General features: G+C 46.9%; 1 protein-coding gene across 8 annotated transcripts in view; it reads left to right on the top strand.

Annotated features, from left to right (window-relative positions):
• Positions 1–21,205, top strand: part of LOC119955553 (DENN domain-containing protein 1A-like) — a 641,178-nt gene that overhangs the window by 544,559 nt on the left and 75,414 nt on the right. For all 8 annotated transcript variants that reach the window (XM_038781844.1, XM_038781841.1, XM_038781843.1 and 5 more), the window contains exons 16-18: positions 9,582–9,622; positions 15,488–15,559; positions 20,480–20,536. In XM_038781844.1, coding sequence (XP_038637772.1) covers positions 9,582–9,622; positions 15,488–15,559; positions 20,480–20,536 — 170 coding nt within the window. The remainder of the gene's footprint in view (positions 1–9,581; positions 9,623–15,487; positions 15,560–20,479; positions 20,537–21,205) is intronic.

Raw genomic sequence — 21,205 nt, 5'->3', positions numbered from 1 at the left:
CCTAGCTTGTCAAAAGGTATTTAAACTTACCGGTCTGCGGTGACTAGTGCCGTAAAAAGGCACATGACTTGTACTCCCCCCTGATGCTCTTGCACTACCAGGGAAAGACTCCAGAAGAGGGTACACTCACATTTTTCTGGAAGCCTGGTTCGGAAGTCCAGCGAGAGAAATGGTGTTCCAGTGTAAAAGAGCAGAATTGTAATCTGACTGTGATTGCCCCTCCTTGGAAGATTTAGCCCATAGTTGTAGAAAAGTTAGCTTGTTTCACATTAGTATGACATTTGCAAAATCTCATGAGAAGTGGCACAGTGGTTGTCTCGTGGGCCAAGGTACAGTGAAAAGTATTGTCCTGCTTACCTGGCAGATCACTCCATACATGAATACATAGAACATACTATAATAATTATAGAACATACTATAATAATGGTTCTAAAAGGTATAGCAGGATGATCTGTAGGGTAGAGCTCACAGAGAATCGCCACGCTCCGAAGCCATCTTGGAAAATGACAGGCTGCTCCATCTCTTTTGCCCCATTGGGGCCACTCCAGTCCAGTTTGGACGTTCCATTGCCCTCCCGGAGAAATTCTGGAGGGGGTCCTGACACTGGCAGGCCCTCCTCCCCTTTCCTCAGCCCGGGCTTCCTGAACGCAGGGAATATTTCCTTCCTATTTCTCTGCAATCTCTCAAACTCCATTCTATGACTATTATTCAAGTCAGATTCGTCCACTCCTTGATAAGCTATGCCTAGGTTCATTTTCTGTACTTCTCAGCTTTCTCATTTAACCTCTTCCCACATGTCTATCCACTTACCCATCTGATCTCTCGCTCATCCTTGGATATGGAGATCTGCTTTTTATTGTTTTAGGATTCCTCACCCGAAATCAATGTTAGCAGTTCAACTGACACCATGTTTAGCATATATAAGAATCAAAAAAAAGTTTTTTTCTTCATTGGTGCACTTGGACAGTAAATTGTGCAAGTGTATAGTTATATATGAATACGTGTCCTGTTTAAAACCATTTCTGTTCACCATGTTTCTCCAATACAATTATTGCCATAGTAATGTTTCCAATACAAGAGTCTCACAGTCAGAAGTAGCATCAAAGTAAACTTCCAAAATTTTCTAAGGTGAGGACCACCAACTTTCGGAAATCATTGGTATATAGCCATTGGCTGTGCATCAAGGGCACCCTTTGACCTGGATTCTACCAATATCACAGCAGCATCACTTTTCTTTCTCTTGTCTAAGATTAACTTCTGCTTGCTCCAAAACCAGGTCAGCAAGCTGGCTGACAGCCTACACCAAAAACCCATCTGATTCACTAATGTCCTTTACGGAAGGAAAGTTACTGTCCTTATCTGGTCTGGCCAGCACTTGACTCCAGACTCACAGCAATGTGGTTGACTCTTAACTGCCCACTGAAGTGGCCCAGCAAGCTACTCATATCAAACCACTAAGAAGTCTCAAAGGTATTGGTTAATTAATAGAAACGATTGGTTAATTAATAGAAAGCAAAGAGTTGGGATAAATGGGTGTTTCTCTGGTCGGCAATCAGTAGCTAGTGGTGTCCCTCAGGGATCCGTGTTGGGCCCACAATTGTTCACAATTTACATAGATGATTTGGAGTTGGGGACCAAGGGCAATGTGTCCAAGTTTGCAGATGACACTAAGATGAGTGGTAAAGCGAAAAGTGCAGAGGATACTGGAAGTCTGCAGAGGGATTTGGATAGGTTAAGTGAATGGGCTAGGGTCTGGCAGATGGAATACAATGTTGACAAATATGAGGTTATCCATTTTGGTAGGAATAACAGCAAACGGAATTATTATTTAAACGATACAATATTAAAGCATGCCGCTGTTCAGAGAGACTTGGGTGTGCTAGTGCATGAGTCACAGAAGGTTGGTTTACAGGTGCAACAGGTGATTAAGAAGGCAAATGGAATTTTGTCCTTTATTGCTAGAGGCATGGAGTTTAAGACTAGGGAGGTTATGTTGCAATTGTATAAGGTGTTAGTGCGGCCACACCTGGAGTATTGTGTTCAGTTTTGGTCTCCTTACTTGAGAAAGGACGTACTGGCGCTGGAGGGTGTGCAGAGGAGATTCACTAGGTTAATCCCAGAGCTGAAGGGGTTGGATTATGAGGAGAGGTTGAGTAGACTGGGACTGTACTCGTTGGAATTTAGAAGGATGAGGGGGGATCTTATAGAAACATTTAAAATTATGAAGGGAATAGATAGGATAGATGCGGGCAGGTTGTTTCCACTGGCGGGTGACAGCAGAACTAGGGGACATAGCCTCAAAATAAGGGAAAGTAGATTTAGGACTGAGTTTAGGAGGAACTTCTTCACCCAAAGGGTTGTGAATCTATGGAATTCCTTGCCCAGTGAAGCAGTTGAGGCTCCTTCATTACATGTTTTTAAGGTAAAGATAGATAGTTTTTTGAAGAATAAAGGGATTAAGTGTTATGGTGTTCGGGCCGGAAAGTGGAGCTGAGTCCACAAAAGATCAGCCATGATCTAATTGAATGGCGGAGCAGGCTCGAGGGGCCAGATGGCCTACTCCTGCTCCTAGTTCTTATGTTCTTATTAAACCGAATGGACCACACAGCATCAAGCTAGGCACCGCAAATGACAATGGCAGACTCAGTCCCAGGCCATCACTGCCGAAGTTCCTCAGGATCGTGTCCTTGGTCCAACTATCTTGAGCTGCAACATCAGTGATCTTCCTTCCATCATAAGAGCAGAGTGGGGATGTTTGCTGATGATTGTACAATGTTCAGCGCCATTCACAATTCAGATATTGAAGCAGTCCGTGTCCAAATGCAGCAAGATCTAAACATATATCAAGAATTGGGCTGAGAAGTGGCAACTAACATTTACGGCACACAAGTGCCAGGCAATGACCATCTCCAACAATAGAGAATCTAACCTTTGCCCCTTGGCATTCAATGACATTACCATCGCTAAAACCTACACTATCAACATCCTGAGGTTATTATTGATCAGAAACTGAATTGGACTCGCCATATAAATACTGTAGCAACAAGAACAGGCCAGAGGCTAGGAATCCTGTGGCAGCTAACTCACCACCTGACTCCTCAAAGCCTGCCCACCTTCTACAATGCGCAGGTCAGGATGAGTCTGAATGAGTGCAGTTCCAACAGCACTCGGGAGCTTGAAAACATCCAGGACAAAGCAGTCTGCTGGATTGTCACCCTTTCCACAAACATTAACTCCTTCCACCACCGATGCACATTCACATTAGCAGCTGTGTGTACCATGTACACGATGCAGTGCAGGTCTGGTGATATGCATGTGCACATCGAGTGTATAGTTATCTATCAATGTATATAGTTATCGGTATGACCTCCGACCAACAGGTGGTGATAGAGATACACCATGTGACTGGAGAGATTTGGCAGTTATTCATACTAAAGAACAGTCGCACGAGAAGTAGCACCAGGAGAATTCACTGAATTAATTTATTTTGTTAACGTTTGTATCATAGTTCGTTAGTTATCTTTCCATGTGTTCATCTTGTTAATAAAACTATCTTACTAGTCAAAGAACTAGATGTTCTGTGTGCATCTGTACTAGAGCCACAACCCAGAACATAACAGCAGAAACTCACAAAAGCTCCTTAGACAGCACCTTCTGTGGTGAATGTAACTTAGTAATTCATTCTGTATTTACCAATACCATTGTAAGCGCAGAGCATTAGCCAACGACTAGGGGGAGTAGCTCTGGGAATGCTCAGGAGTTTGTACAGGGCTCCATCCTTGGCTCCGCCCACGACTCCTCCCCCTAGACTGCTGTATAAATAACCGTGTCCAGAGCCAGCCTGCAGTTCATCGAGAGTTCAACGGGTAACAGGCTGGCTCTGTAGTATGTAGATTAAAACCACTGTTCATATCTTAAAGCACGTGTCTCGTGAATTGATGGTTCCATCAATTTAATCTACTTAAGAACAGTCAGGATCGATCATGGAATCAGCCCTCAAGTCTGGACGCCTGGAACTCGACCCACAGCATGCAGAGGCAAAAGAAATCTTCTCCCATTGGCCGCGCTTTAAGGCCTACATGGCAGAAGCGAGCACAGCCGAAACAACAGAGGAACAGAAGTTAAGTCTGCACGCGATGGTGAGCCACAGAATCTCTACGCAACTAAACTCAGCCGGTTCATATACTGCAGCGCTAGCGATACTCGATAAGATGTATGTAAGGCCCATTAACGAAGTTTACGCACACCATTTGTTCACGACTCACCGCCAGCGGCCTACAGAATCACTCGCCGAATTTTTAAGAGAGCTCAATAATCTATCGAATGACTGTAACTATCAAGCGGTTACCGCGGCTGAACACAGGGAACTTGCTGCACGCAATGTTTTTGTAGCGGGCCTCAGGTCTAATTATGTGCGCCAACGACTGCTGGAAAAGGGGGCCCAAGACTTAGAAACAACTGAGGAAATTGCTACCACGATGGAGGTCTCCTTCCGCAGCCTCACCTCGTTCCCCGTGGACTCTGCGACCCAATCATGGGCCCCCGACTAGCGACTCCCCCAGGCCTGTGCCACGCGGCCGCCCAGCCACCATGCTGCCCCAGCCAGCCACCATGCTGCCCCAGCCAGCCACCATGCTGCCCCAGCCAGCCACCATGCTGCTCCAGACAGCCACTATGCTGCTCCAGCCTGCCATTTCTGCGGCCAGAATCAGCACCCGCGGCAGCACTGCCCGGCCCGCAATGCGACCTGCAGCAGCTGCGGGCGGAAAGGCCACTACGCGAGTGTGTGCCTCGCAAAAAGGACCCCAACTCTCCAGCGGCATGAAGTAATCGCTCCCCACACTCGCAGGCCTGCGAGGCCCGAAACGCTGTGGCCTATGCCCCTACCCCGCCCCCTTCCGCTACGTGCGCTCCATGGGGGCTGCCATCTTGGAAAACCTCCACAACGCGGCCGGCCACGTGCGACTCATGGAGGCCGCCATCTTGGACACCATCTTCCTCGCCGCCCGCCACGTGCAATCCACAGGCCCGACCTGCATCTCCACGCTCTGACAACTCACCGGAAGAGTACGACCTCCCCGGGCGCTCATCACGCGGCTCGCAACTCGGCACAGTCACCCTGGATCAATCACGCCCGAAGCATCTGCAAAATTCGATGGCAGAGGTCCAAATCAACGGGAACAGCACGCCATGCCTTTTCGACTCCGGGAGCACTGAGAGCTTCATACACCCAGAACTGGTAAGACGCTGTTCGCTCCCCGTTTTCCCCGTGCGGCAAACTATCTCGCTCACTTCAGGCTCCCATTCTGTCCAGATCCAGGGGCGCACCGCTGCGACACTCAGAATCCGAGGCGGTAGCTACTCAAAATTTCAACTCAATGTTTTGCCCGACCTCTGCGCGCCACTCTTGTTAGGCCTAGATTTTCAATGTAACCTTAAGAGCCTCACCCTCGGCTTCGGCGGGCCCCTGACCCCACTCACTACCTGCAGCCTCGCTACGCTGCAAATCTCCCCCCCCCCCCCCCCCCCCCTCCTCTCTTCGCCAATCTCACAAAGGACTGTAAACCCGTAGCCACTCGTAGCAGGCGATACAGCCTGCAGGATAGGGTATTTATCAAATCAGAGGTCCGAAGGCTTCTCAGTGAGGGGATTATAGATGCCAGCAATAGTCCCCGGAGAGCTCAGGTGGTGGTTGTTAAGACCGGGGAAAAATTCCGCATGGTTGTCGACTATAGTCAGACCATAAATAGATTTACGCTCCTCGACGCGTATTTCCTCACCAGGATTGCAGACATGGTAAATCAGATCGCCCAGTATCGGCTCTTTTCCACGGTGGATCTGAAGTCTGCATACCACCAGCTCCTAATCCGCCCGGAGGACCGCCACTACATGGCATTCGAGGCCGATGGCCGCCTCTTCCATTTCCTCCGGGTCCCCTTCGGCGTCACTAATGGGGTCTCGGTGTTCCACAATGGACCGAATGGTGGACCAGTACGGGCTGCGGGCCACGTTTCCGTACTCGGACAATGTCACCATCTGCGGCTATGACCAGCAGGACCATGACGCCAACCTCCACCGTTTTGTCCAGATGGCACAGAAATTAAACATCACCTACAACAAAGAGAAATGCGTTTTCCGCACAAACAGACTGGCCATCCTCGGCTACGTCGTGGCAAACGGAGTCCTGGGCCCAGACCCGGACTGTATGCACCCCCTCTTAGAACTCCCCCTCCCCCATTGCCCCAAGGCCCTAAAACGGTGCTTGGGCTTCTTCTCCTACTACGCCCAGTGGGTCCCTCAATATGCGGACAAAGCCCGCCCACTCTTTAGGGCCACACGATTTCCCCTGTCAGCCGAGGCACGCCAGGCCTTCAACTACATCAAGGAGGACATCGCCAAAGCGGCCATGCGGGGCGGCGGATGAATCCACTCCATTCCAGGTTGAGAGCGACGCTGGTTTAGCTCACAAGACTAAATCGCTGGCTTTTAAAGCAGACCAAGCAGGCCAGCAACACGGTTCGATTCCCGTACCAGCCTCCCCGGACAGGCGCTGGAATGTGGCGACTAGGGGCTTTTCACAGTGACTTAATTGAAGCCTACTCGTGACAATAAGCGATTTTCATTTTTCATTTCATTTCAGAGGTAGCTCTAGCAGCCACACTAAATCAGGCAGGGAGACCAGTCGCATTTTTCTCCCGTACCCTCTCCGCTTCAGAACTCCGACACTCCTCAGTCGAGAAGGAAGCACAAGCCATTGTGGAGGATATTCGTTACTGGAGGCACTACCTCGCAGGTAGGAGGTTCACCCTCATCACCGACCAAAGATCGGTTGCCTTTATGTTTGATAACTCGCAAAGGGGCAAAATGATAAAATTCTTCGGTGGAGGATCAAACTCTCCACCTATAATTACGATATTAAGTATCGACGCGGGAAGCTCAACGAGCCTCAGGATGCCCTATCCCGCGGGACATACGCCAGCACGCAGATTGACCGACTGAAAGTCATCCACAACGACCTCTGCCACCCGGGGGTCACCCGGCTCGCCCACTACATCAGAGCCCGAAACCTGCCTTTCTCCAACAAGGAGGTAAAAGCGGTCACCAGGGACTGCCCGATCTGTGCGGAGTGCAAACCGCACTTCTATAGACCAGACAGGGCCCACCTGGTCAAGGCTTCTAGGCCCTTTGAACGCCTCGCGATTGATTTCAAAGGGCCACTCCCCTCAACTAACAACGTTTACTTTCTAAACGTCGTAAATGAGTTCTCCCGTTTCCCATTTGCTATCCCGTGCCCCGACAGTCATTAGGGCCCGACATAGTATCTTCACCCTGTTTGGTTTCCCCAGCTACGTACACAGCGACCGGGGTTCGTCCTTCATGAGCGACGAGCTGCGTCAGTACCTGCTCGTCAAGGGCATTGAGTCGAGCAGGACTACCAGCTACAACCCCAGGGGGAACAGGCAGGTGGAGGGGGAGAATGCGACAGTGTGGAAGACCGTCCTACTGACCCTTCGGTCTAGAAAGCTCCAAGTCTCCCATTGGCATGAAGTCCTCCCAGACTTGTTCCACGCTATTAGGTCCCTCTTATGCACAGCAACCAATCAGACCCCTCACGAGTGGCTCTTAATTTTTTCCAGGGGCACTACCACGGGGGTCTCACTTCCAGCATGGCTGAGGACACCGGGCCCGGTACTCCTGAGGAGACACGTCAGGGCGCACAAAACCAACCCCCTTGTTGAGAAGGTGCGGCTGCTCCACTCCAACCCCCAGTACGCCTTCGTCGAGTTCCCTGACGGCCTCCAGGACACAGTATCCCTCCGGGATCTGGCACCAACCGGATCCAGCGCCCCCTCTACCCCCACAGAAGGACCCCTCACCCTACACCCCATGCTGCCACCCCCTCGCGCTCCCGAGCCCACGATCTCGCTCCACTAGTTCCGTGCACCCGCGCCGGCCAGCGCCCTCAGTCCCCGGTCAAACCAGAAGAGTATGAAGCTCGGACACAACCCTCCCTGGAGTCCGCCATTGTACCCCAGCACACAACACCCATCCAGCCACCGCAAGAGGCTGCAACCCTGGTGCTCCGCAGATCACAGCGGACAGTTCGACCACCGGACAGACTTACTTTGTAGACCACCACCCCCGCCGGACTTGATTTTTTTGCAGGGGGTGAATGTGGTGAATGTAACTTAGTAATTCACACTGTATTTACCAATACCATTGTAAGCGCAATAGCGTTATCCGACCACTAGGGGGAGTAGCTCTGGGAATGCTCAGGAGTTTGTACAGGGCTCCACCCTTGGCTCCGCCCACGACTCCTCCCCCTAGACTGCTGTATAAATAACCGTGTCCAGAGCCAGCCTGCAGTTCATCGAGAGTTCAACGGGTAACAGGCTGGCTCTGTAGTAAGTAGATTAAAACCATTGTTCATATCTTAAAGCACGTGTCTCGTGAATTGATGGTTCCATCACCTTCCAAACCCACAACTGCTACCATCTCAAAGGTCAAGGAAAGCAGATGCATGGGAACACCATGATGTGGAAGTTTCTCTCCAAGCCACACACCATTCTGACTTGGAAATATGTCATTGTTCCTTCACTATCGCTGGATCAACATCCTGGAACTCTCTCCCTAACATCACTATGGGTATACCTACACTACAGGGACTGCAGCAGTTCATGAAGGCAGCTCACCACCACCTTCTCAAGTGCAATTAGGGATGAGCAATAAATGCTGCCCTAGCCAGTGAGGCCCATGTCCCTTGAATGAATCAAAAAAAACCTGTAGAAATCTCAAAAAAGAATGCAACATTTTGCAAAACTTTTTTTTTGGAAATCTTTTTCTTGGCATTTCTTCATTTTGCAAAACTAAGTTTGCCTAAATGTAGATGATTTTCCCATATAAATTTGCATTGCATAGTAATGGAATTATATTGACTTCAATTAAACCAAATATCAAGCAGAGCACCAGACATAGGGCCAATGTGATACCGCCTGTTGCATAGAATGTTTAAGGCAAATGTCTGACCCTTGGTGTCCTTTAATTGCATATCACTTATGTTCAATTATCTGCAGGGTTAGGGCATTATTTGTGGTTGCATTTGAGCATATATAAAGAGGTACACATTGATACAGTGGGGTGGTTAGGTTAGTCGGTATATGCTTGTAATGTTTCACTCTGTAAATAAATGGCTCCAGTACTATCCTTCATCACCTGGTTTTCTGGAATAGAACAATGAACACTGTACGGTTGTACCTAATTTCCATTAAATAAATGAGCAAACCCAATGCAACTGGATTTGGCATCAAAGCACAAATGTGTCATTTTTTTTGTCTTTAGATGTTTCCATAGTCTTTCAAAAGCAACTATCTGGCTGCACCCTGCAATTCTCCAAACAAAAACAAAATACTCTTCCTATACTATGTGGCATATTTGTGTTTTTTCTGTGTGGTAGGTTAAACCCAAGATTTTTTTCAATGATTTTTGAATGGACTATAGAAAACTTGAACAATTGTAATCCTTTGACTTGAATGTTGTTGTAGGATGACTTTCCAAGTAAAACACCTTTCTGCTTTATGTAGGAAGTGACAAATCTTACCATCAATGGCTATTCACAGTGAAGGTGAGTAAAATCTATTATTCTGACTGGAGTCTTAAGAGTAATAAAAACGTTATTCAATGGAAAAATTGTCAGTCCAAGGTAAACTGAACATACGTTTCCCTTATGTTTACTAAAATGTTCCTCAAACATTATAGACATTATAATGTATCTGCACTGGTTGAAGACTACAGTCTAGGATCCCATAGTATCTAGATACTGATCCTTGGGGCGTGATTTACCGACCACTCCGCCACGTTTTTTTCGTTGGGGGTGGTGGTCCACCAGCAGGATCTACCAGCAGACTTTGTTGCCGTGAAAACACTGCACTGGCATCAGACCAGAATTTCCTGCCGGCGTGAACAGCCGGTAAATCCCACCTGTATCTCTACTTGATAACGCTGTACATTATATTTCTCTATTTTCTCAGTTCTCCATCATGGTTCTTTGCTATCTGCTTTCTTGAACACTTTGCTAGAATGTGGATGAGTGCGTAGTTCAGAGAAATAAACTGGGTTACCTTCTTTCCTCCTTCTCTGTAAAAGGTTGCCTTGTCTGTGCTCAGTGACACACTTGATAGTGCAACTGGAAGTTGGACCTCACGCTATGGACAATTAAGTGCTAACCTTCCTTCTGTCGAAATGCTGCCATGTTAATCATGATTTATAACTTGAAAACCATCTTGTTCATCATCTACTAAATGTATATTTGTATTTGTTTACATTTTTAGAATTCAGTCCACAAAATCATGACATAGTTTAGCTGACTTATGATTTCAAATTAAACATTTAAATGTTCTAACACGTTCAGTTACTCCCAACAACACCTATTTAAAATAATATTGCCTTACTGAATTAAGTAGAAACAAATATTCCATTGGTTTCATTTGTCATAATGTCGATGGCGATGAGTAACTTCTAGACCTTCCTTAAAGGATACGAACAAATGACTTTGACAAACTCAAATTTGGGTTCTGAAATTATGGATTAAGGATATTTCACACCTCTAACCTCACACAACACTAACTGGAAAGCACCTTTGCTAATTTTGTAACTGGAGGAAAGTAAAATTTTGTTGAACATGTTTTTAAAATTGAATAAAATTTCTCCTGTGCATTTTAACTGAGGTGCAGAGTTCCAATGCATTTCTTGTCAGGTGAAAACAAATTTTTAGGATTTCATAGCAAGCTGTATTTATGTGAATGTAAACTCTACCTTAACTCCTGATAGGACATTTTTAAGCGCCGGGCCTTATTTCAATCAAGTCTGTCAGCTGTTCAGTCATTTCCGGCAGAAAGCAGCATTGGCTGTTGGGGAGGATGAAGATTAGGTTTCCCCTGAGTGGGGAAAAATATTTCTGAGGGCCTCATGGCTGGGCACAAAGCCGAGGGTAAGAGAGATCTAGACCTTCCTTGTCGGCCATGCTGGTTAAAATTACATTGCAGCCATGTGCATCAGGAGGTGCCAAGTTGCATTTATTAATTAGACTACCATCGGATTCTGTCTCATTCATTTCATTTCATTCACCCAACTATGATAAAAGCACAGATGAGTGGGAAATAGAACTGCTCTATTTTAACTGCTGCCCATTCTGTTCCTGTTGAAAGGGTGAGTTGAAAGTGTTCCTTATATGTGCAATGCGGCTGTCTTAAACATTTAAATACATATTTTTACAGTTGAGTTCAGTATTTGTGCCATACGCTAAAGAACTCTGCGAATAATTTAAAAATAGAAAGCTTTGTTTCTAATTGGTTTATACGAGTAAAGGAGGGTTATTCATAAGCAGTTCAATTCCATAAAATATTTCATGTTTGGATATTTCTTTATTATCTTTATTATTTCCTTAATTACATGCCTAATTAAGTCTAATTACCTCAGAAACAGTAGAACGAGAACTAGTCTTGAAAGGACACAAATAAACACAAGGGGCATTTCTCACTGACCTATTTAAAAATGCATGGATATTAAATACATCATATTCCACACTTATCAGAGTCTGTGGTAAAAAACATGAACAAATATGTGCATTTTTTTTGTTTAGGAAAATAAAGATTGATGCATGAATACCTGCTGAATCTACCATTTTGAGAGTTTATTTTAATAATGTTAGCATAAAGCGCAGCTAATGAGCTGAGACAATTCTCTATTCTTTCTACAATCTGAGCACCGTGAATATGCAACTACCACCCCACAATGTTATACTTGAGACTCGTGTGCCTCCCGCTGCATTGAGAACTTTGAGTTTTTAATTGCATATGTAGCACTCTCACGTTTCGAGTCACTTTACAGAGTTATTCTCTAAATTTCCTCCAAATGTTTTTAAGTGAATGGATAGTCTCCACGTGCATAAGTAAGACAAGCCATCCCTCCCCATCTTCCTAGACCTGTCTACAACCTTTGACTGTTGATCATGTCCACCTCTTTCAACACCCTCTCCATTGTTATCCTGCTGGGTGGGATTGCGCTTGCCTGGTTCCATTCTTATCTGTCTAACCGTAAGCAGAGAATTAGTATTAATGATTTAACTTTCTGCTCCTGCACAGTTACCTTTGATCTTATCCAAGGATCTATCCTTGGCCCCCTCCTATTTATCATCCATAAGCTACCCCTCAGCAACATCATCAGAAAACACAGCATCAGTTTCTACCTGTATGCTGATCACCACCCTATATGCTCAACCCTTTTACGGTCTTGAAATTGTCTGATTGTTTGTCCAACATTGTGTTGGGTGAGAAGAAATGTATTCCAATTAAATATTGGGAGACTGATTCCATTGTCTTTGGGTCAGCCACACACTCTGGTCCCTCACCAAAAACCCCATCCCTCCCCCTGCCAACTGTCCAAGACTGAACCAGACTGTTTGCAACCTGGTTATTATATTTGACCCGTGATGTGCTTCTGAGCATCTACCTATGCCATCATCCAAACCACCTATTTCCACCCCCAGTAACATAATCCGAGCGTGTCCCTGCCTGAACTCGTCTGCTGCTAAAAATCCTCATCCAAGCCTTTGTTACCGCCAGACATGATTATTCTAAGGCATTCCTGGCCGGCCTCTCACATTCTATCCTCCAGGAACCTGAGGTCATCCAAAATTCTGGTGTCTGTGGCCTAACCTGCATTAAAACCTCATTAGTACAAAACAGTTTAATTTCATTATCTAAAGCAGACACAATGTTCATCAAGTTGAACTTTAGTCTTGAATCTCTCATTAATCTAAGACCAAGAGTGCTACTAAAAGAAATATGAGGTTTGTTTTGTTGCAATGCTGGTGCAATAAAATTTAAAATGCGGTTGTGTTTCATATATGTTGCATGATGTAATGTGCATGAAGTGTTAACCCACTGAATATAATTTTCAAGATACCTTGGCCCTTTCCTCCAGTCCTTAATTCACTGAAATATGCTGCTTCCCATATTTTAACTTATATTTAATGGACATGACATAGATTTTTTTTACTGATGTGAAATAATTGCAAAAATATACTAGCTTTCTTAAAATCATGTAATTAAGGAACAACCATTGTGGCAACAGCTCTCTTTCAAAGTGCCGTAGAGTAATACAAATATAGTTCTGATCAGTTTAAATGAATGAAATATTATGACTCAAATGTTTATATTTTAAATTAGGATAATTTAAATACTGTACAAATGATGTGGTTGTAAATTGAAGTCAAATGCCTTGCGGTATATAGGAAAGGATTGTGTAGGTATTTTAGCGTTTTGAATTTTGTGTGCTATATTTCTGTTCCAACAAGTAAAGTTTTATGGCATCATGCATTTTGATTCAAGTCTTTTTTGACAAATATACTGATTATTGCTGAATATATACATTTTGTCAAAACCTTTTGTCTTGTACTCATTAGGATAATTGCAAGAGTACCAATGTCAGAAAAAAAACAACAACTTTATACTGTACGAGAAAAGAGTGCTGATTGATTGACAAGTCAGCTTTGATTGGTAGAGGTGTTGCCATGGAGAATGCGCCAGTTAACTGCCAAGCATTGTTTGAAAATTTAAACCAAGCAGCTTGACTCTGATTGGTCAAGGCAATGTCCTGAGGAATCACTTATTTTGTTTGGTTGAAACAGGTGCAATGTGTGTGCATGTACTTTCTGTTTGCAAGGAACAGAGTCCTGGGTATTATTCTTTTACACTTGTCAACCAACCAGCACTCTCATGTTGTCTCCCCTAACATTGGTATTCTTGAAACTGTCCTGATGGATGCAAGATGAAAAGCTTTGACAAATTTTTTTTCAGCAATTGGTTGAAAGAACTTATTGTTATGTAATAGTTTTGTGCAAGCACATTTGGATAAAATACTGTACTGTGGCGTCTACCACGCCCTCGCCCCCCCCCCCCCCAGCCCAAATCCCCTTACTTTATTTCTAGAGTCTCCTGCATGTCTCATATCATTTCCTCAACAACCTCCGTTACTGCTCTATTTTCTATTCAACTACTCATTCTGCCCTTGTCAAAATATGCTAATTTTACTTAGCCACCTTCCCATCCATATTGATCTCCGTTACTTCAGCAAACAATTGTTAACTTTCTACAAATAGAATCCTGTCCTTTGCCGCACTCTCTCTCTCACCTTTTCATGCGTCGTGCATTTCATGACTTAGATCCATCCTGAACCTACAGACTTGTAGCATAAAAAATGACATACATCAGAAAGAGTCACAAACTAAGAAAAAGAAACACAAATTTATTATAGAAAGAGGAAATAAGTACATTGTAAAATAAAAAGTATCATCAAGCCAAAATTACTAAAATCAAGGAATCAAAAGATGGAAAAGTGAACTCTTAAAAAGAAGCATTAAAATTAAGTACAAATTATAATATGCAAAACTAATAAAATTAAGAAAAGTACACAGCAAACCTTGACTGTTAATTAATCATGACTTGGGTTTCATCAGATTCTCCACCATTGCACTGAGACAGACTATCCTGTTCTTGTAAAATTCGGGACGAACCATTCTATTTAAGAGAGTCCAAATGTATTTTTACATGTGAAGATCATAGAATTTTACAGCACAGAAGGAGCCAATCAGCCCATTGTGCTGGCTCTTTGATAAAGTTATCCAATTAGTCTTTTTCCCATGCCCGTTTTCATATCCTTTCAATAGCTACTGCTGAAGCTGCTTCTACCACCTTTTCAGGCACTGTATTCCAGGCCATGACAACTCAAGAAACCCACCAGTTTCTTTTAATTTACTCTACCGATACCTCTCATAATTTTGAATGCCTCTATTAAATTTCCCATAATTTTTTTTGCTCAAAGCAGAACAATCCTAGATTCTCTAGTTTCTCCACAGACCCAAAGTCTCTCATCACTGTTATTATCCTGACATACCTTCTCTACACCTTCCCCAAGGCCTTGACATCCTTTGCTGATTTTTGTTTCTGCGTTTCTTTCATACTTCTGCTGTGAAAACATTCACAGGTGCATATCCTTCACTTGTGAGGGCTGCAAGTTCAGCCAATAATCTATTTTATTTTTTAAAATTCTGTCTCCCTGTAATCCTTGCCGATAGCTCTTTATATCCGAGTGCTGTCCATTTGCTTTTTATTGCATATTGGTAAGATTAGTGATGTCCTGTAACAAACAATTTGTTACAGTTCAGGTCTGTTCAGAAATTAGCATTTTCACTGCCACAATCAGGAATCAAATCAAGCTACATTAAATCTGGAAATGCACAAGATTTGTCGAGGGATATGCCACTGCTCCAAATCACTTGTCCTAGTTATTACTGGGATGTCCTTGTTTAAAAACATTTAAGGCCTTGACCCTCTGGCTGAAGCATTGTGAGAATGTGTTTGCTATGTTAATGGGTTTGTGATATTATAATTATGATATGTGAAGGAATTAATCACTGATGTATTAATAGAAAGGAAGTGGAGCCATTATAAATACAATGAAGACGAAGGCAAATCCTGCGATGAAGACTGTATACAAGTTTGTAAGTACGCAATTTTAACATGATCGAGAAAGGTGGAGCTTTATGCTTCTGTGAATTTAAGTAAATTAGTTTACGATGATCATATGTGGATAAGTACAAGAGACTTATATTCATTAAGATAAAGTGTATCTTACTGAAATATTTATCTTCAGTGACATTTTTATGAGTAAAGAGCTGGTCTTAATATAGGGGGACTTCAGAACTTGCAAGGGATGCTGCTAGTTTCTGATTGAACCCTGGTTGAAAAAATATAAGCTTCATCTGGATCAGAAGCTGATTTGTTGTGCTGCCATCCCTTTGTGGAGCCTTTTTTTTCGCCATCTCTAAGGCAGTATAAATTACAGTCTGCATCTTTTAAATACCTGTTATTGCAGGAGGAATGGGTATGACAGCATAAGCGAAGGAATAATTTGTTTGAGGTGGGGTGGTCGGCGCGCTATGGTATTCTACTGGAGCAGAGAATGCCAAGAGATTTAACATAGTTTTTAAAAATAATTATGAAGGGTTTTGATTGGTCGAAAAGCAAAAGACTATTGTCTCTGTTTGAGTAATCATTGATGAGGGATTATCATGTTAAAACTCTCCCTGATAGAGTGAAGAGAGAGGCTTTGAAAATGTATTAGTGAGTGTCTCTGCGATGGTGGAGGGTGTTGGAGATAGCAGTGGCATTGTGTCGTGAGCATCGTCCGACCCAGAATCCATGGTCCCCTGCGGTGGCGGTTGTTGTCCACCCGTCTGCTGAGTGTCACTGTCCTGTCTTTTGGTGTTGTGTGTGTCGGTGTCCTGGGTAGTGGTGCCCTGGGTAGGGCTGTCCTGGGTAGTGTTGTCCTGGCTCGGCTGCGACGTGGACCTGTGGCTGCCCCCCTCGTTGCTGGGTATTACACGCCTGCGTCGCCGCGCTCGCACGAGGCGGGGGCGTCGTCTCCATTTTGCTCTGGGCCTGTCCCTGTCTCGTGGCTGCCCTGGGTCGTCCTGCGGGCGGTTGGCATCCGCGGGGACGGGTGCCTCGACGTTTGGTCCTGCAATACAGCATACATGGTTAGACACGCAGGCGGTGATCGGGGGAAATGGTGGAGGGGGGATATTGGGGAGGGTGGATATGGGGTATATTTGGGGAGGGGGATATTGAGGGAATGGGGACGGGCCGTGGGGGGGTCTCACTTGGTGGTGCGCCCCCGACCTCTGCATCGGCAACCTCCTGGTCCTCGGGTCCGCCTGCCAGTTCCATGGCCCTCTCCTCATGAACGGAGTGGTCTCTCATCAGCTGGGCACCCTTCGGTCCTCTCACGCTCCCTGTTGTGTGCGCGCTATCTGGCGGGTACTGGTGGTCCCTTCCAGAGTGGTCCAGGCACCTAAAACGCATTTTTAGCAAGCCAAAGCACCTCTCTATCACACCCCTGGTCGCTGCATGGGCAGCGTTGTAGCTGTTCTCTGCGGCAGTCTGTGGCCTCCGTACAGGCGTCATCAGCCACGACCGCAATAACCCCTGTTGCCCAGCGACCAGCCACTCAGCCGGGGTTGGCGTCCCTCGAACATGCCAGGGATGTAAGACTGCGCCAATACGTATGAGTCATGTACACTTCCCGGGTACCGGGTGCAGACGTGCAGGATCATCATGCGGTGGTCGCAGACCACCTGAATGTTCATGGAATAGGTCCCCCTCCTATTGGTGAACACGGCCCTGTTGTCTGCAGGTGGCCGCACAGCGATGTGCATCCCATCGATCGCCCCCTGGACCATGGGAAACCCAGCCATGGCAGCGAAGCCCGCTGCCCGGGCATCCTATGGCCCGGTCCATAGGGAACTGGATGTAGCAGTCTGCAATGGCACATAGGGCGTCTGTCACTGCACGGATGCACTGGTGAACCGATGCCTGCGAGATGCCTGACAGGTGCCCACTTGGCGCCTGGAATGACCCTGTGGCATAAAAGTTCAGGGCCACCGTAACCTTGACGGACACGGGGAGTGGGTGTCCTCCCCCAGTGCCACGCGGTGCCAGGTGTGCTATCAGGTGGCAGATGTGTGCCACGGTTTCCCGGCTCATCCGGAGTCTCCTACTGCATGCCCGGTCCGTGTGGTCCTGATACGACGAGCGGTGCCGGTACTCATGGGGCCTCCTCGGACGTCTCCGTCGCCGTGGCGCAACCACCTCCTCGTCATCCTGTCGGGCGTGCGGCCCTCCAGCCTGGGCGGCTGCCACATGCCCCTCTGCGGCATGCTCCTCCACGGCAGCCTGCACCGCCTCTCTGGCACGCTCCTCCCCCAGGGCAACATGTAGAAGTGCGGCTGCCACCACGGTGGTCAACATCGCTGGCTGATCAAACATAACGGCCTGCGGAGGGGGGGGGGGAGGTGGGGGACTTATGACATGTCATCATTGCCCGTCCCCACCCCACCCCCGCAGCCAGGTGCCATTGGCTGCATGGACGTGACTGTTGGAGGCTGGCACCTGGCTAGGCGGACGACCTCCCTCGTCCACTTCCCCCCCTCCCCGGCACTCGCCCCTCTCCCATCCCCGGCACTCACCCTCTCCCCCCTCCCCGGCACTTGTTCTCTTCCCCCCTCCCCAGCACTCGCCCTCTCCCCCCTCCCCGGCACCCGCCCTCTCCCCCTTCCCCGGCACCCGCCCTCTCCCGCCTCCCCGGCACCTGACCCCCCCCTCTCCCCGACACCCGCCCTCTCCCCCCTCCCCGGCACTCGCCCTCTCCCCCCTCCCCGGCACTCGCCCTCTCCCCCCTCCCCGGCACTCGCCCTCCCCCCTCCGCACGCCCTCCCCACCTCCCCGGCACGCCCTCCCCACCTCCCCGGCACTCACCCTCTCTCTCCCCCCCCCCCCCCCTCCGGCACTCACCCTCTTCCCCCCCCCCCCCCCCCCCCGGCACTCACCCTCTTTCCCCACCCCCCCCCCTCTCCGGCACTTGCCCTCTCCCCCCTCCCAAACACTCACCCTTTCCCCCCTCCGCGGCACACTCACCCTCTCCCCCCTCCCCGGCACTCACCCTCTCCCCCCTCCCCGGCACTCGCCCCCCTCCCCAACACTCACCCTCTTTTCCCCCCCCCCCCCCCCCCCGGCACACCCTCTTCCCCCTTCCCCGGCACTCTCCCTCTTCCCCCCCCCCTCCCTGGCACTTGCCCTCTCCCCCCTCCCCAGCACTCGCCCTCTCCCCCCTCCCCGGCACCTCTCCCTCTTTCCCCCCCCCCCCCTCCCTGGCACTTGCCCTCCCCCTCCCCGGCACTCGCACTCTCCCCCCTCCCTGGCACACCCCCCTCCCCAGCACTCACGCTCTTCCCCCCTCCCCAGCACTCGCACTCTCCCCCCTCCCTGGCACACCCCCCTCCCCGGTACTCGCCCTCTCCCCCCTCCCCGGCACTCGCCCTCTCCCCCCTCCCTGGCGCTTGCCCCCTCACCTCCCTCCACCGCCCTCCACCCTCCACCACCCCCACACGCCCCTCACACAGACTGCGGCCACGCCGTCACTTCTCCTGTGTCCACCCCACGCCGTGACCTACCTCCACGCTGTCTGGCATCAACCATCAGCACTGGTTAGCGCCGTTATATAAGGTGGTTTAATTTGCGGGTCACGTCAGCGGGACTTCGGCCCATCCAGCCGGGAGAATTCGGGAAGCCCCGGGGTCCATAGCGTTGCGCCGGTCCCCGCCATTCTCCGAGGCGGGCGGCGCAATTCAGGCCTCGCCGACTGTTGGGCGGGTCGATTCGTAGGACGTTGCCCCCCCCCCCCCCCCCCCCCGACGATTCTCCAACCCGCCGGGGAGTCAGAGAATCCCGTCCATGGTTTCTGGCGACTTCTTACTTCTGACACATCACAATTTTATATGCTCTATCATAATTTGTATCACTTGCTGCAGTGACGTACAACAAGATTAAACTGAAGAATTTGTGGACAGGATCAATAATGGCCCTTTGAAAAAGGATAAAGTTTGAACAGATCTTGACGCCGTTGATTTGGTGTTCCTACGTGTGAAGACAGAGCATTGGTCTCAGTAATTATTGTGACAGTCCTTTCCCAAAGACCTTCAGGGAAACACTGCCTCTGTTAACTGCCACTTGTCGCAGCTTTGCGAACACAGCCCAGTTATTCTGTCTGAAGGTGAACACTAACTCAGAGCTTTTAATACTGTCACAGGGAGAGAAAAAGAGGGAGAGGAGCAATCTTCCTTTACATTTTTCTCCCAAGACACACTGAGTTCAAAACATATGTTCAAAAATAACTTCTCCTGGGCCCGGTGTTTTTTTTATAGCAAACCAGCTGGTAACCGCAATTTAAAAAAAAAATACTAATTCAAGTAAATAAAATAACTTATCCCCCTAGATATTTTGCTGGTCACTTGGCTGGTCATGCAATTTCTTCGAAAAAGCAGCTTGCTCACAGACAAAAGTGAACTTGTAACCGTTTAGAAACAAACCTCAGGAACAGGTCCAAATAATTCAATGTCCTTCAAATTTTTTTAAAGCATATAGTTCTTCTGGATATGGATTCCTGATACCTGAACTATTAATACTGTTTCTGTCTTCAAAGATGCTGCATGACCTCAGTATTTTCAGCATTTTGTGTTTTTAGTTCTGATTTCCCACATCCACAGTATTTTGCTTTTATATTAATTGATCTTTTAGTTGGCTAGAAATGTTGGCATCAAAAGAATAGAAATGTTTCAGAGTTTTTAATTTTGACCTTGATGCAGTACCAACCTCATAATAATCACTGAACTAACTTGAAATGTCCATGAAGTATTTAAAAGTTTCCAGTTTTTCCTCTGAACTTGTGTTCATTATATTTTCTCCTCTTGAATTGTTCCAAAGTACCAGAAATAGAAATGGCTTAATAGCAAGCTTTGTTGCTATTGGAGACAGATGAAGTACTATGAGGAGGTTTTAACTTGAACTCTTTTCTGCATTACTAGGCAAAAGATCATGCAAAAATGGGAATAAAAGAGGTGAAAAATCGTTTGAAGCAAAAGGTAATTTTTTTCTTTTTACAAAGTTTTCTGCATTAAGTACCAAACCAGTAAAATGTATTATCTGATCAATATGTAATTGTTTGAAACACTGTTATGACCACACTTGAAAATGCATTAACAGAGACGATGCTGAGTGGGCTTTTAGGAAAATGTGGAAAGATACCCAAGGCCTCTTAATCCAAAAATGTTATATTGTTTCTACCTGAGCTTTACTTTGATGTCTGCACAGATGGTTGAAGCATAGGTTAGTTGATGGGAAAAGCTCTCTCTTAAAGCCCCAGCAACAGGCCTTAATCTAACCCTTAACCCCACAAGAGCATCCTGGTGAACTGTTTCTTTTATGTTTCTATTTATTACAAAACTGAACTTCATATTCTGCTTGCGAATGAACACTGCACCAATTACTGGCATATGGTTCATTTGCATCCTGTATATTACTGTTCACTTGATAAGAGGTTGAAATTGCCCAAATTCATTTCTTTTTGGACTCTATCCTGCCTCTAGATGGAATTATCTCCTGTCCCAGTGTTGTAGGATTAGAGAGTTCATGGAGCAGGGTGGGTGGTGGTTTCTTGTTAGAGAAGGCCGTCGGATAGCAAGGGTCAAAGCCGAGAAACAATTTTAAAGCATGTGAACTTAAATTTAAAGACGTGGTTGGTTTGGGAGCTA

Source organism: Scyliorhinus canicula, chromosome 21, assembly GCF_902713615.1.
Source record: "Scyliorhinus canicula chromosome 21, sScyCan1.1, whole genome shotgun sequence".
In the NCBI taxonomy this organism is placed as follows: domain Eukaryota; kingdom Metazoa; phylum Chordata; class Chondrichthyes; order Carcharhiniformes; family Scyliorhinidae; genus Scyliorhinus; species Scyliorhinus canicula.
The sequence above is the reverse complement of the archived record's forward strand: the minus strand, read 5'-3'. Positions and strand labels throughout refer to the sequence as shown.